General features: G+C 39.7%; 1 protein-coding gene across 2 annotated transcripts in view; it reads left to right on the forward strand.

Annotated features, from left to right (window-relative positions):
• The first annotated feature begins 759 nt into the window (after positions 1 to 759).
• Positions 760 to 14,945, forward strand: part of INO80C (INO80 complex subunit C) — a 30,298-nt gene continuing 16,112 nt past the window's right edge. The window contains exon 1 of one of the 2 annotated variants that reach the window (XM_065667746.1): positions 760 to 1,005. In XM_065667746.1, coding sequence (XP_065523818.1) covers positions 868 to 1,005 — 138 coding nt within the window. In that variant the 5' untranslated portion in view covers positions 760 to 867. Of the gene's footprint in view, positions 1,006 to 9,782; positions 9,877 to 14,945 lie in introns of those variants that run through there. The other variant, XM_065667745.1, reaches the window with a different exon arrangement.

Genomic DNA, 14,945 nt, shown 5'->3' on the forward strand with positions numbered 1-14,945 from the left:
GAAAGTGGTGTGCATAAACTGCCTCACTTTGGGGAGGCTTGAGACAGCGACTGCCTGCAAACACAGCACTGTACTCCAGAGCTCCAGCTGTGCATGGGCTAGAACCCACATGTCCCAGACTACAGATTGCATTCATTCAGTTGAATCTTACACAGCTTTTTAGTTTGCACTTCCCAGGTGACTGCTCAGTGCAGATCTGAAAAGCCTCTGTGATACATGGGGCTTGGTGAGAGCACCCTTCCCAGCCTTGCACACTTCCTACCTCTGACAGTTAGCAAACCCCAAGCTCACCACATTTTGTCACCGCCTACACTCGGGAGCACTAGGGCTATGCAGCCAGCTGAGGTGAGGTGAACTGAGCACAGAAGGGGCCTGAGCTACTGCAGGCCTGGTGGGAGGAACACAGTAAGGCGGCAGGCAGCTTCCTGCGAGGTTCACCCCCGCTGCTGAAGCACTGCTCTCACGCATCCGTGGTGGAAAAACTTGCGAGTGGATCCAAACCGCCATGACCTGCCTGAGAATGCTGAGGCCCTGGCACAGGTGGTCCAGAGGCTGGGGATGCCCCATCCCTGGCAGTGCTCAAGGCCAGGTTCGACGGGGCTTGAAGCAAGTTGGCCTAGTGGAAGGTGTCTGCGCCGATGGCAGGGAGGTTAGAACCGGACGATCTGAAGATCCAACCCATCCCATGATCCCCCCATGACTAGCACCTTCCCCGCCACAGCCCAGACGTGAACGACGCGGACGACGTCGCGCCGCGGCTACTGCGCATGCGCGTCCCGCCGCCCGGTACCGGGAAGGGGCAAGCTCTCTCTCTCTCTCGGTTCCGCCCCGCCGGCGCCTTCAGCCCGGGCGCGGAGGGGGGGAGAAATGGCGAGTGTGATCCCCGCGGCGGCCGCCTCTCCCGCCGGCGGCCCATCCCGTACCAAGAAGCGCCCGGCCAGCCCCGGCACAGGCGGCGGCCCCGCCAAAAAAAAGAAAGCGGCGACAGCGCCGGGCGGCTCTCAGGTACTGAGGCGCGGGGCGGGCAGAGCGCGTGCGCGGCGGCGGCCTTTCCCGTCCTCTCCCCATCGCGCATGCTCCTGTGCTATTGACGTGCCGTTAGCGGGGCGGTGTAGTCGTTACGGTGTGCGGAGGGGCTCGCTGCCGCTGTCGGTAGCGCCGCAGGCCCCCTGCCTCCCCCGGGGCCGGCCGGCAGCTGCCAAGGCCCGCCGGATGGGTGTCTGCCGCTGAGCGGCCGACCTCCGGCGGCCCTCGGGCCGACGGTTCCTTTATAGGCGTTTGGACGCTGAGGTTCAGGCTGTTTTCATCCTCCTGTAGTGAGGAGGTTGTGTGCCCTCCGTCTACTAGAGCTAGGGACTAGCGCTCGCATGAGCTGCTAATTCCGTTGTGTGCAGCTCAAATACAGTTTTGCATTATGGCCTTCTCTTCGTTGAGCTCAGACCTAAGAGTTAAATGTGAAATGAAGACGTAACGTCAGAGCCTGAGTTTTGGGGAACAGGGTCAGGGGAGGGCTGTTAATGTGCGTTTCTCCAAACCACTACTTCTGCATTGTGTGACACCAGAGACCCATCCCCACCTGACGACAGCTGCCCCTTGATCATGACGGGGCACCTCATGCTCCAAAGTAAGTCCAGGAAGGTCAGAATTAGTGTGTATATGGCAATTGTATAGACTTTAGATGCAGTATGTCTTAGATTACTTTTAGAAAGATTTCGATAGCTAACCAAAAGGGGTTGGAAAAAATAGTGGTTTTATTCTTGTTATTCCTTCCAGAATGATTTTTCTCAGTAATGTTTTATGAACTACACCAGTAGTACACCTACAAAATATGCCCTACTGCCACTTAGGTTGCTCATTTTCACATGAGCCATAAGATGAGGGGAACATTGCTGCATTTTTCATCAGGTCTTCTCTCCAGCCAATTAAAAGCCATTGTGCACACACTGGAGCACAGGCACAAACCCTTCCTCATGCTGAATGGTGCTCTTGTAACACTTGGTTTCCACCTTGTTACATACATGGTTCATAGTTTATTTTCCTTTCCTCCTGGGCTTATCCCTACTAGAAGGCTTATGAACTGTAGAGCTGAATGTAACTTAACAAACTGCAGTGCAACTGTGAAAAGTTACTGCCTGGCATGATCAGGTTTGACAACTTTTGAAGGTCTGCTAGGGATAACAGTCTGGGTTTTCCAGTATGGAGAGGACTGCTGTGTGCATGTGTGTGTGTCTGTGTATGCAGATATAAAATATGATATATATAATTTAAATATTTAATATGCAATATTTTGTATTTTAAAAAATCCTCCAAACCCTTTAGCCTCTAAAACTGCCTTCTTAATGTTCACACCAAACTTAAGCTTGTGGACAGCTTCCAGTATTCTGAGACAATCCGTGATCTCTTACTCAAGCTGTGTTTTGGTAGTGTGTGATAAAAGTTTTTGTAATTCTTCTCACAAGTGATTTCAGTGGAGAAAGGAGTAATTTCTCAACGTTATGTCTGAGTACGCATTCACTGACTTCAGCAGTGCAGATCAATCCCATAAGGAAAAGGAAAAAAAATGAGCCTCAGAAAATGTGTAACCTCAGGAATGGGGCACGAAACAGCTCGTTGATCTTCTAGCAATCACATTCAATGTTGCTGACTAGCTCTGGAGCGAGCCAGTTCAAACAGAAATTAAATGGGGGCTTTGCATTTTTCGAGTGAGAAGCATTGATCATTGGGCAATTTCTTCTGCAGAAATCTCCAGAAGTCCTTATAAAGTCCTTAGCTAATTGCTGAGTAATGTACTCTTTCTGGATAAGGAAACCTGTGACACAATGAAACACTCAATAATTCTGGTCTGCTGAGCTATTCAGAACATAGACAGTCAACAAGCACTTAACACTCTGTTTTATAACTTACCCAATCTTTAGGTGGCTAAGCCAGTCAGGGACTAGGTCATCCATGAATTTTAAATACTTTTCCTAAATATGTTACATACCAAGTATCCAGTCATTGTGGGATTTTTATTTTCTTTTATTTTTTTAACTCCAAATAAGGAACATTCATCTAGCAGTCTAATAGGTACACACCTTTAATACATACCGCTTTCAGCACAGGTTTGCAGGTAGCACTTGTTATCCTCCGACTGTTCACTTTCCTAATTAACCCTTTTAATATTTTTTAACCCTTTTAATATTTTTTTATATTTTTTCTCAACCCTTTTAATATTTTAATATTAATTTCAGCCTTTCAGAAGACATATGAATTGTGCTATTGCTCAATATGGTTTCTGTTTCAGATAGACTGACATTGTGAAACAGAAATAGGAGATTATTTCCTTTGTTGACTAGCAAGAGGATTCCTGTGGAGAGTTTTGTGACTAATTTCAGGGGTCAACTTGGGATCTGGGGACTCAGATAATATTCTCATGATATTAATTGATAACCTCTACTGAGGACCTAGTGCCTGGCCTACGTGAAAATACACTTCACATTGTGCCAGCTGTGAACTTACCCACATCTGTGATTCCATCACTGTGAAATTACACAAAAAGGGGCTTTTGTAAGTTCCGCAAATCACACAGTTTGTTTTTCTTTCACATGCTTTATGTCACAAGTGGCTCTCTCAGTGCTCGCCCTGAAAGACATGTTGGTATGGTAAAGCTGTAGATTTCAAAAATGTGTTTATTTTTCTACATATAACAAATTGGCTTAAGTATAGCCATGTAATCAAGTAGTTTGTGTAACTGTGTGTATCCTACAAGAAGCCACAATTATCACACAGCATGCAAATTTTTATAAACCCAATTTTGATTATGTTTCTCCAACAGATGAATTGCTACTTTCTCTAAGACACACTTTAGGAATGTTACCAAAAAACATTATTCATCATTCGTATGAGTTACCGACCCAAAGGTATTGAGTCATGTTTGTTTTGGAAGCATAGTGCACACAGGCCTTGTCAGTCATGTCTGCAGAAGGAGACACATGCTTTTTTGGATATAATGCCTGTATTTGCCAAATGTAAAATTAAAAGCGAGTTTACAGGAAAGCATGATTGCAAATTGATTACATCATTTTCATTAGCATTACAGAATTATTCCTCCCATGCAGTTGCGTCACTGGAAAATACCTCAGTCTTTGCTTCAGGAGAAGATTTTAATGTTGAGGATTAGTATATATATTAAATGGTAACATTCCTGTATCAAAAACAATGCTGTTGTTTATGTAGCACCGTCCAGTTAGAGGTCCTTGTCCAACGATTCCCAATAGCTGCTGTGCTGGCTCAGCTCTATCTCTGGCTCTCATGCAGACTTGTCTCCAGGTCATCTGTCTTTTTGATTACTATCACTTAACCTGGATAGAATCTTGACACAGATCTTAAAATGCCAGCAGTTCTTCTACTTTAATGTTCACACCGTGATTTTTATAGATTGTACAGCAACAGGAACCTTTTAAGAGTATATGCCACATCATGATGTAATTGATGAAACAGAATGCTTGCCCATGACAGATAGCAAGCTTTAAAGATAAAATTTGCAGTGAGGTAAGACAGTGATTTGGGAAAAAAAAAAAAGTCTCTTGATTTTGTTGGATGACAGTTAAAGAGAGAATATATGCTAAGTACTATAGTAAATACATATGTACTTGCATGATTTGTGGAACAGCTTCAGAGTTACGTGATGAAGTGAACGTCTCACTTTGAGAATGACACCATGTTTCATCTTACATTTTGAATTGATGTAATCTACCCTGTGGACTACGGAAATGCAGAAAGAATACTTTCTGCTTTCTTCTTCTCCATCACTGTAGCAAGGGCAGGTCTTGGTACCGTTTAGAAAACAAATTCTGAACTTGCAGTGGTATTTAAGGGTTAAATTATAAAATACGCTGATTTTATCTGTAATTGTGAATATTGCAGCAGTACTACTGGTGACCTTCCATTTTATGTATCTGCTCTCGTGTATACTTAACACTTTATGTATTTCTTGTTTTATGCTTAAAAACAGAAGCTATACAACAGTACTGGAAAATAAAGTCAAAATGGTTTAAAGTTATTGTCCTCTAAAATAAGCTTATCTCAGGCACAATATGAAAGTAAAAGGAGCTTAGAAATACATTTTTATTTTGAATGTAACTGAACAATGAAGTTTTATATCATAAACTGAAGATCAGAGTAGAGTTTAACAAGAATAATTAAATACATACACATTAACATGGTTACTGTTAGGTATTCAAAAGCTGTCTGCCAAGACAGGGCTTACCCTAGTACATAAACAGCATGCAGTTGGACTGCAAACCATCAGTAAGTTTAATCAATTCTCCTCCTGTGCTGTTTTAACAAGCCTGTCACTGTAAGTAGGAAACCATCAAGCCTATTTAAAAATAACTTTATTTTAAGGAGTCCCTTTGATCTGGCTGTAATTTCCTGAAAAAAGAGGTTAGGGGGAATGAGTGTAACTACAGAATCAGTGAGTACCACTACAGCTGCTGAGCTGAACTGCTGCTCTCACCATGTTCTGGGACAAGTACCTCCTCTTGTGCGTCACAGTATAATAACTTTCCGATCTGAAATTAAAAATTGCCTACTTAAGAATTCAGACCTTCTTTACTCCAATCATTATAACATTAAACCTATTCTAATTATTATAACACTATTCCATATAAGACTGTCTGTAACAGAAAAACATGATTTTCCTTTGTAGTTGGAAATTTATTAAGTTGTGTTTCTTACCAATCCACCTTCCTTGAAAGAGACATCAGGACCCTGATACAGCATGATAGAAGCATACATAAGTGCATAAGTATTTGCCAGTTTATTAAAAAGCTACCATGTCATTAGACTCCAGACTACGCTTCTTGGGTTTTTTAAACATCTCCCATCCCTTAAGGTTATAACAGTAAGAGAAAATACATGAGTTTAACCAATGAAGCAGTGCCAGTCTGTAGCTACTGCTTGCCTGGAATGATATTTTTCATAGATGTAGTGTACTCCCAGGGGACGTTAACTTGAACCTAATTAAATTTACTTAAATGACACTTTCATTGGATAAAGTACAGATATCATAATACAGTGCAGTTGCTTGGTAGTTACTGATAAGAACTGCTGAGGTGAGCTCTTCAAGTTCAGCTGCTTACACACTTACATCCCGAGAGTCTTGTCTTTAGCAAAACTAGCAGCCAGTTTAGAACAAATTGCCATGTCTTAACAAGAGTTTTAGCAGGTAGTGTTTAAATTGGGGCATCTATCCCACAGATGGGTAACATACTCTGGCATCACACTGCATGTCACCAGACCACAGAGCACTGAAAATCCCCCAGACTTGCAGTTCTCTGAATGAAGCACTCAGAGGGTCATCGCTTAGTCTCCTAATCCTTTCAGACAAGACCAAGGAGACACTTTCTGCAACAAAGCAGATAGTGAACAGCTGAAATATTAAGCGTCTTTTCTTCCATGGTTTTTTGTACTCTTCCCAAAAAAGTTTATATTTAGGCAGCCCACTAATGAGAGTCAGGATTATCCTCGGGTACCAGCTTTTGTATCTTGCATGTTTGAAGCAAATCTGTTAAAGAACCAGAGTCTCTTCAGTCCCTGATGGGGAAAAATGACAGTTAAAAGATCATTAACAGATTTCGCAGGGAAATCTGGTAAAATGTATGTGTGCTTTAAGTTTACCTTTATTTAAAAGAAAGGAATTGCTGTTATAAAGAAATCTAGATTGAAAGAGAAACTATCAACACTGAGAGCTAAGAATTTACTTTGCTTGTCATTTATCACATACTGAAGACTTTAGATGATTTGTAATCATGAAAGTATGTGAAATTCCAAACCAGACTATGCCAGGCTCAGAGAATTACCAACCCCCCAACCAAATGTGATTAGATTTTAGATTTAGAGTAAACACAGATGTGTTATGTTGTAGAAAGGCAAAAGCATATGTCTGTTGACTTCTACTTTGGGCATCAATATGTTGGTGTCATGAGGGTTTTTACCCTTCTCCCCTTATCCTAGTAGAGAATTTTATTTTTTCCTTTAGCTAACAGAAAAGAAGGAGTTCTACTTTAAGTGATTCCACTTAATTTCAGGATTCATAATAAACATGCAAGAAATTTAGGAGAGATAATAAAGATGGTTTACTGGTTCTATCATAAGGAGATAAAATAGCATGGGTTATTTTTTGTTAAGTACTGTACGCATGTACTTTAGCATGACAATTTGAGACATAGTGCTCCTAAAAAGCAATCTCAGAATCCAGTTAGTGCATTAAAAGGTTCAGATTGACAAAAGAAAACTTGGAATAAATTAACTGTCTAGATATTGCAGATCTGAAGAGATGTCAGACTGTGTTTGTATTTTTGTAAAGTGTAATGCTTATGTTAGGTAGTAACTTCAGTTGTTGCTTTAGCAAGGCATTAGTAATTCTGTAAGTATATTAATTTTGGATTAGAAAGGCTAATAGAAATATTAATTTGGTAGCCTGGCATGGTTTTGAACACATTTTTAACATTCCAAGAAAAGAGAATGGAGAGATTGGCTATTTACGTAGACCTGCAGAAAAGCCATTAAAAGTCATGACACTCCGTGTTGTGAAATATACTTGATCCTCACAGAATTCATATCCATGAACAGCATGTCTTGTCTCACTGTAAAGCATACCTGCAACTTCAAGAGGCTCAATTAGGCAATCTATAGAGTTCCAGTCTCCTGTGATTTCATTAGTTTACTATAGAAAAATGAGTCAATCTCTAAGTACCTGAACTGATTCTACAAATGCCAGCAAGACCTGTGAGATGCCACCAAAATAATCTAGCAGGAAATCTTATCTAGCAGGAAATCTTATGGACTAGTCCTACTTCTCCCTGAAGATTCAGGCAACTCTTTTCACTGAAGAAAGAACCATGAACATCTCTCAGCCTTCTTGAAAGTAGGTACTAAATCCCTTCTTTCAAAAATAGAACAGAAGGCACACTTCTGGCACTGGTACTTGCTTTTTATATCATGTACCCTTACAAATGTTTGCTGTGTCCTCCACTTCAAGTTAGTGCTGTTTGTGCCACTGCCTGAGGGGATTCCAAGTCTCTTTTTGCTCTATGTGCACCCGAACCACCAGGCTGGAGGACAGTCTGGTGTGGTGGGAGGGGAGCATGGAAATGTTTTCTCCTATACAGCCAAGGATGGAAGTTCCGTCCGTTTCAAAGAGAATGACTCCATAGTCTGGTATTGAACACATATTGAACTGCTGTAGTTGTCAGAATGGTCTGCTTATGTATTTTAGACATTTATTTCTGTAGCACATTTTATCTAGTAATTTTAATGCCAAATACACAGTTGTGCAAACAGGGATCAGAAATATTTTCCATCCAAAACTGTGGCCAAAAAGCTACATATTCATGCCATCTAATAACATGCATCTATGTTGTAATGAAAATGCATCACTGTTAATTCAACAAATTTGAAATGGATAGAAGGAAACTATTTTGTGAGTAATAATGTAATTTAGCAGAGTCCATCATGCTGGGAGGGGTGAGTATCTATAGTTATGTTGTTTGTAACCATCCTGCTCTGGAACAACTGTTCTTGCTGATTATAAAACCCTGTTGTGGCCAAGGAGCATTTAGGAAAAAAAATCTTCACTCTGAGGATGGTGAGGCACTGAACAGGTTGCCCAGAGAAATTGTGGCTGCTCCATCCCTGGAAAAGTTCAAGGCTAGGCTGGCTGGGGCTTTGAGAAACCTGGTCTAGTGGGAGGTGTCCCTGCCCATGGCAGGGGGGTGGAACTACATGGTCTTTAAGGGCCCTTACAACCCAAACCATTCTGTTTCTATATGTCCTTAATTTTCATTAAATAGACAGCATGTTACACTACCATGTGCTTCCATGCACAGCCTGCCTAATATGTGAATTACATAAAATCTGATATAATTTATAAAACCCAAACCCAACTAATTTTGCAAATATCCACAGACCTACAGGTGAAAGCACCTATACAATTTTAAGCAAGTTAGTTGTTTTACTTTTCTACTCTTACAGTAGTGTTGGCATGCTTGTAGCATTACTTACTCCTGTGTTCATAAGGATGCAATGTGCTTATCACAACTGCCTTGTTTACTGCTTCCTCAGATTTATGCTTTTCTGAGTTAGTGAAAGAATGAGAAGAAGGGCAGAGAAGGCTGAGAAGCTTATAGGTTCTGCATAAATTACACAAGATTTACAGGTATGGATAGTTTCATTTAAGTGGTACAGATGGAAAAATAATACAAGCTTGCAAGCATATAAGTCTTTTTTTTTCAAATCTGAAAATGAAACAGCAACTTCCCAAGCTAAAAACAGAACAACTGCTTAGCATTTGGTTAGGTGTGTATCAAGTAGACCAACTTTGAAGAAAAGGTTAGTGGCATTCCAGAAGTACAGGGATATTAATCAGGGAAGGGAGAGAGTATTATGAAAATACTTATCACCTAGGAGAAAGGAGTTGGGAGTTAAAACGCCGTTGGAAGCTGCATGAAAGTTATGTACCATAAAAAGTCTTTCTGTTTAGTCAGTGGTGTATTCATATGCAGTCCATCCAGAAGCTTCTCTTAATTTTCCAGATAAACAGGTGCATTTAATAAAAGATGACCCCTCTGCCTAGAAACTTTGTTACATTTATGCCCTGAAACCACCAGGACTACAGCAAAATACTGCTGAAATGGAACATGCAGAAATTAGGGCAATAATTAACGTGAGTTATATGACTGGTCATGACCAGAAGAGCTTTTTGTTACTAAACCCAGTATTTTCCATTTTATAGGATATTGATTTCTAACTAGGGAGATGGAGAGTTGCCCAGAGAGCTGTGCTTGGAGGTGTTCAAGACCTGCTGGGACAAAGCCCTAACCAGCCTCGTCCAAGGTCAGTTCTGACCACACTTTGGATAGGAAATGGGCTAGTGACCTCCAAAGACCCCTTCCAGCCACAATGATTCAGTGTTACCATGTCTCATTTCAGATGTCTGATTTATGAGATTTAAGATGGGTGCATCCTCCCCCTAGACAAGCAGTCAGACACTCCTGCATTAATAAAGCCCAAAACTCAATGGCTACATTCAGACAGTGTATAATTCTCCCTACACTGTAACAATGCTTCTGTTTTAGTAGAACTGCTTTTCCCTGGGAGGAACAGCACAATGTTCTTACAGCAAGATTAACTCTCTAAAATCAACATATTTGAATAGGAGAACTTAATTTTCCCTTGATAAATGCACAGTGTGTTCAGGCTTCTCAAACCAAGTGGTTTGCAGGGAAGTCCTTACTCCTTAAGTTGCTTATCTTTGTTTACACAGTCTAGAACAAGCAATGCAAGTTTGAGTCTCACATTAACAACCTTAAACTTTCTCAAGTCAGAAATTCCTTTTTCTCCTTAATTTTTGTTAAACCTACTTGTTGCAGTCAGAATTGCCTTTTGTTGCAGCCTCAGAATCGCCCTTTTTACCCTCCTCCTTTCCATCTGTCCCAAAGTTACTTTATTTACTAAATAATTCATTGTGGGAAACTTCTTTAAAAATCCTGTTAAAGCCATCACAAAATATCAAATACTATGTTTCCCTCTCACCTGCAATTGTGGATGTGATACCAAAACTTCACTAATGTAGTGGAAAAGTCAAGTCTTGTAATAGTTGTGTTCTGTTTCAAGTCCAGCAAAAAAGGCATTTGGGATACAAATCGGTATGCAAAAATTCTCTACAATAGATACCTCTATTACCTTATTTTCATCGAAATTAGAATTTGCCACTCTTTATTTTAGTTCAGGCATCATTTTTTTTCATTATCCAGTTAAAAGTAGATATCCATAGGATAATGCACCTACAATTTTGCTGAATTCAGGAGACTTTTGTGTTCAAAATTCAGTGGTTGTGTTGAGTTTGCTAGGTGAAGGGAAGTGAATATAGTAGTGAGGGCATGCCAGACTTTTTTTGTGCCATGAGACAAACAGTAAAGATGACATTTATAGTCTGAAGATTTTTAAAAACTAAAGTATAGTTTATTTTCTTGTCCTCTTTTAAAGACCTTTGGGGCATCTTATGCAATTACTGCTCTCTGATACATTATGCCTTTGATAACTTTTTGAAGGTTTGCTGAAAGAACAGTTTTATTCTGAGTTGCTTTAGAAGTGAAATGTTCCATATGTCAGTGTACCTAATGTTTGTCTTTCTGACATGGTTTTTGGTCATGGCAGCCTTAGGTACCTGTACAAAAATGGAAAAACCTTCTGAGCAACTTTCGACTGCAATGCTAAGCCTTTGCAGTACAACTGCCAGTGTTAACTAATGTATAATGGCAGCAGTAGGTGTAGTTAGCAGAAACATAATAGAAATAGAATTTTTGTCTACTTAAAATGACAATTAAGACAGACAGAAGGAAGTGTTAAAATTTGCAAATGCTAAATTTGCAAATGCTAAAGTTCTGTTTTCTGTATCAGTTTACCAGTTCATAACATCCAAATGTAAAATTTGACTGTACTAATTCAGGTCTATTTTTCCTAAGGAAAATAGGTAGAATAGGGGCCCTGGAAGAAAGATACACCCTGTGTTTACTCAAAACTAATTTTAAATTAAGAGATGTTTTTTATGTTTTTGTTTGTTACTCAAATGTTTTTTCCTGTCAAAATGGGTGACATTTTACAGAATAAACTATAGAGTCAGGAAACTGAATATTTTTTGCAGAATGGAATTGCTTTCCCGTCAGCCGCAGGAGCGGATGTCTTTTTGCTTTCCTTGTTCCTGGTTCAGTCACGTTCAGATGAATGGACTTGGATCCTTCTCCTGTCTTGGCTGAAGCCTGTTGTTCAACAGAAGGATTTTGATATACTCCCTGAGCAGCATTACAATGTTAACAGCACACGAGCATATTGTAATCCTCCAGTCTTTTCTCCAGAAATACTTTGACCTTAACTGTTCTATATCAAATTATGTATTTTAAACTTTAAGAAGCAGTTTAGCCAAAGTCCTTGACTGAACTGAATTTTTCTGATAGAGAAAGGAACGTGCTGATAGTTTGCATAAAAATTCAATTGTGATTTACTCTGGTCTGTTTTTGCCAGTATGCTTCCATCAGTTTTCAGTCTTAAGGCCCATCAGTTTAGATGACTTTTTTTCTCTCGGGTAATCAAAATATTGTGTTAGCTGAGCTCAGTTTTACCCTTTGTGAAAGTATGAACTAACATGTGCTTTTTCATTGCGTATATACTGAAATTGTTAGCTCCAGAGCTGCTTCAGTGTGCCATTCAGCTCATGAGTTTGTCCAAGTTACAATTTTATTAATAAAGAAAACTGTCAAACATTATAAACAAGGAATAGTCCCAGTCCACCAAAAGAAATCCAAAAGTGAGAGATCCTTTGCAATTATTTAAGCCGAAGGGAGTTTTGTGGCAAATGCAAATTAAGCCAAGCTTTTCTGGGATAGTGAGAAGCTATTCACAGTTGCGTCCCAATTACATTTTATTTGAGGCTTTTCCCCATAGAAAATAGTATTTTTTTTCCCCTTGAAATATCTGTAAGTTATAAAACTTTGTCTATCACAGTTTTTAAATGGAAAAACATGTTTGGCATCTGAAATCTCTTGAGAAGAAATCAAAGCTTTTTACTGAAGCTTGTTAGTATCTTTCTGTGTTTGAAAGTTTAATAATTCTGAAGAGAACAAAGTAAACTTGAGTTTTTCTGGATTATTTTTTCTTAATTGAGCAGTATACCAGTAAGAAGGGACTTCCTGTGTCATGAAATTCGTAGGTCTTTTTCCCCTAGGTTTTGAAGAAATGTTTGAGAGCTGGGGAATGTAATTAAAATCTTATTCTCCCTTTGGCTGCATTTTTAATTTTGAATTCAGACCCTCACACAGCGTAATAGAGCTTTGCGTTAGGGTGTTTTATACCTCTATCAAAGTGTCTGAAGTAATTAGTATTTTATACATTTTGGTAAGTATTTTGCCACTGGACGCGCCAGTGCGGGGGAATGATAATGGTTTGAAGCTCTGGCAGTGACAGGACCCTAAATGAGAATGTCGCCTTTTAATCAAGAGCACTTGGAGTCTATGGTATTGAAATGCCCTACAGAGAACATAGAAAAGCTATCCATCACTTTGTGACAGTCCAATCTTTTAGTGCATGAGTAAAATTTTATTCAGCCTTTCTAAGGCAGTTGGAATGTAAGATGTTTTTACTTACCTCAGAACAGCAGTGTAAAAGTTTGAAAGCATAATGTACAGACTGCTTTCTGGACATAATATGTGTCTTTATGCATTATCCTTATTTAGATGGTGGTCAAAACGTTTTCCATGTCCTGCTTCAAACATCTCCTCCCTCCCTGTAATACACCCAACAGCTGAGATTATGTCTACATTTTGGTCATATATTTGGAGTTAATTTGCATAGTTGATTAACTCTTGATGCTCAGTGGAAATACTCAGCAAGTTAGAGGGAAAGAACTGCTGCTTTAGGAAGGGCAGATTTTGTAAGTCTCGCACAGAAAAGTAGTTTTACATGTGACTCAGAAGTCCTCTGGGGAATGCTTGGAAGAAGCTGAAGTACGTTTAGCAACACATACATGGAATTATAAACTATTATTGTAATAATTCAGTGATCTATTTCAAGCTTTGTGTTGTTATGTTTGTTGTCAACAGCCCTCCCACAGCTTTCTTTATAAGTGAAAGGAGCAGCAGCATTTGAGGACAATGTCATAATTTAAGCAAAAATATTTTTGATGTTAGGCATTTGGCAGATTAACTTTTGATGTCAATGGAAGCAGAAACCTGATGCAGGAATCCTGTCTTTTAAGATGAGTTGGCAATGACAAAACGATGAAATCCATTGACTTCAATGGATTTCCTCCCAGTTTATACTGTATGCATGATTATCTTGCCCACCCTACTAGCTGCTTGAAATCAAGAACACTGATATGCATGGTATACTTTATGCCTTTTTTCAGGTGGCTACTACTCAGGTGTTTTGGTTAGTAAATTGAGTTTTTCAGTATGCTGTGGAACAGAATTTGCTGTGAATATGCAAGTTTAGGGTTTTGTTCCTTTCATTTCAATATTTTCAAGCTGAAATAATATTTTTTTTTAATCCTAAAATAAGGCAGGGCCTTCTGTGAAGGGCGAATGTTCCAAAAATGCTACCATGTACTAGAGTGCTGAGAGAGAAAAGGCTGGGGAAATTATATTGGTCTTCATTTTAGTGAGTGGAAACGAAAAGAGAAAAAGTTTTTCCTGCTGAATCCAAGAACCAGTAAAATGCAACCAGATGGGGAAGACACGTTCATACACGTTACACTTCCCAGCAAACCTTTCTGTCACAGACATGGAGAGAGTTAATCTTGTTCAAGAAAGTGCTGTTTCTTCAGTCTTACCTCCTTACAGAGTCTTCAGTGAGTTTGCTTTCAGAAATACACTATGCTAATAACATTGGTGATGAGAAATTTTTTAGCCATCATATTTGCTTCAGCTTAAGCATGTCTAAGTCTGACACCTTTCTATGTGAATTTTTCCCAGCGATGTGAAGAGCTGCATTTTTGTCTGCTAGAGTGTACGTGTTCAATTTGTAATGGCTCCTGTAAATGTCATCATTTAAAGTTAAATGAATTAAATATTCAGAATGTGCAAGCGCCTATGCCAGGCTTGTTATACAGTCAAAGCTAATATATTAATCAAGTGGTGAATATATGTTCCAGTATGAGCAGTATTAGCTGGGACTCTGTTAAAAAGCTGACAGTCAAAGTCTACTCCCAGTTTTGAAAAGTCTGGTCGTATCTTCTCTGCTGTCATCTAGTGACATCCGTGCTCTGTTTCCACATGGCATTTTCACTCACTGCAGTTGGCTGCTAGTGAAAATACAGGTATTATCCATCGATTTTATAAATTACCATTTCCTTCCCTGGCTGCATGCCAGAACTTCATCAGGATGTCACAGAACTTACAGCTAAAACCTGA

Source organism: Lathamus discolor, chromosome 2 (assembly GCF_037157495.1).
Source record: "Lathamus discolor isolate bLatDis1 chromosome 2, bLatDis1.hap1, whole genome shotgun sequence".
In the NCBI taxonomy this organism is placed as follows: domain Eukaryota; kingdom Metazoa; phylum Chordata; class Aves; order Psittaciformes; family Psittacidae; genus Lathamus; species Lathamus discolor.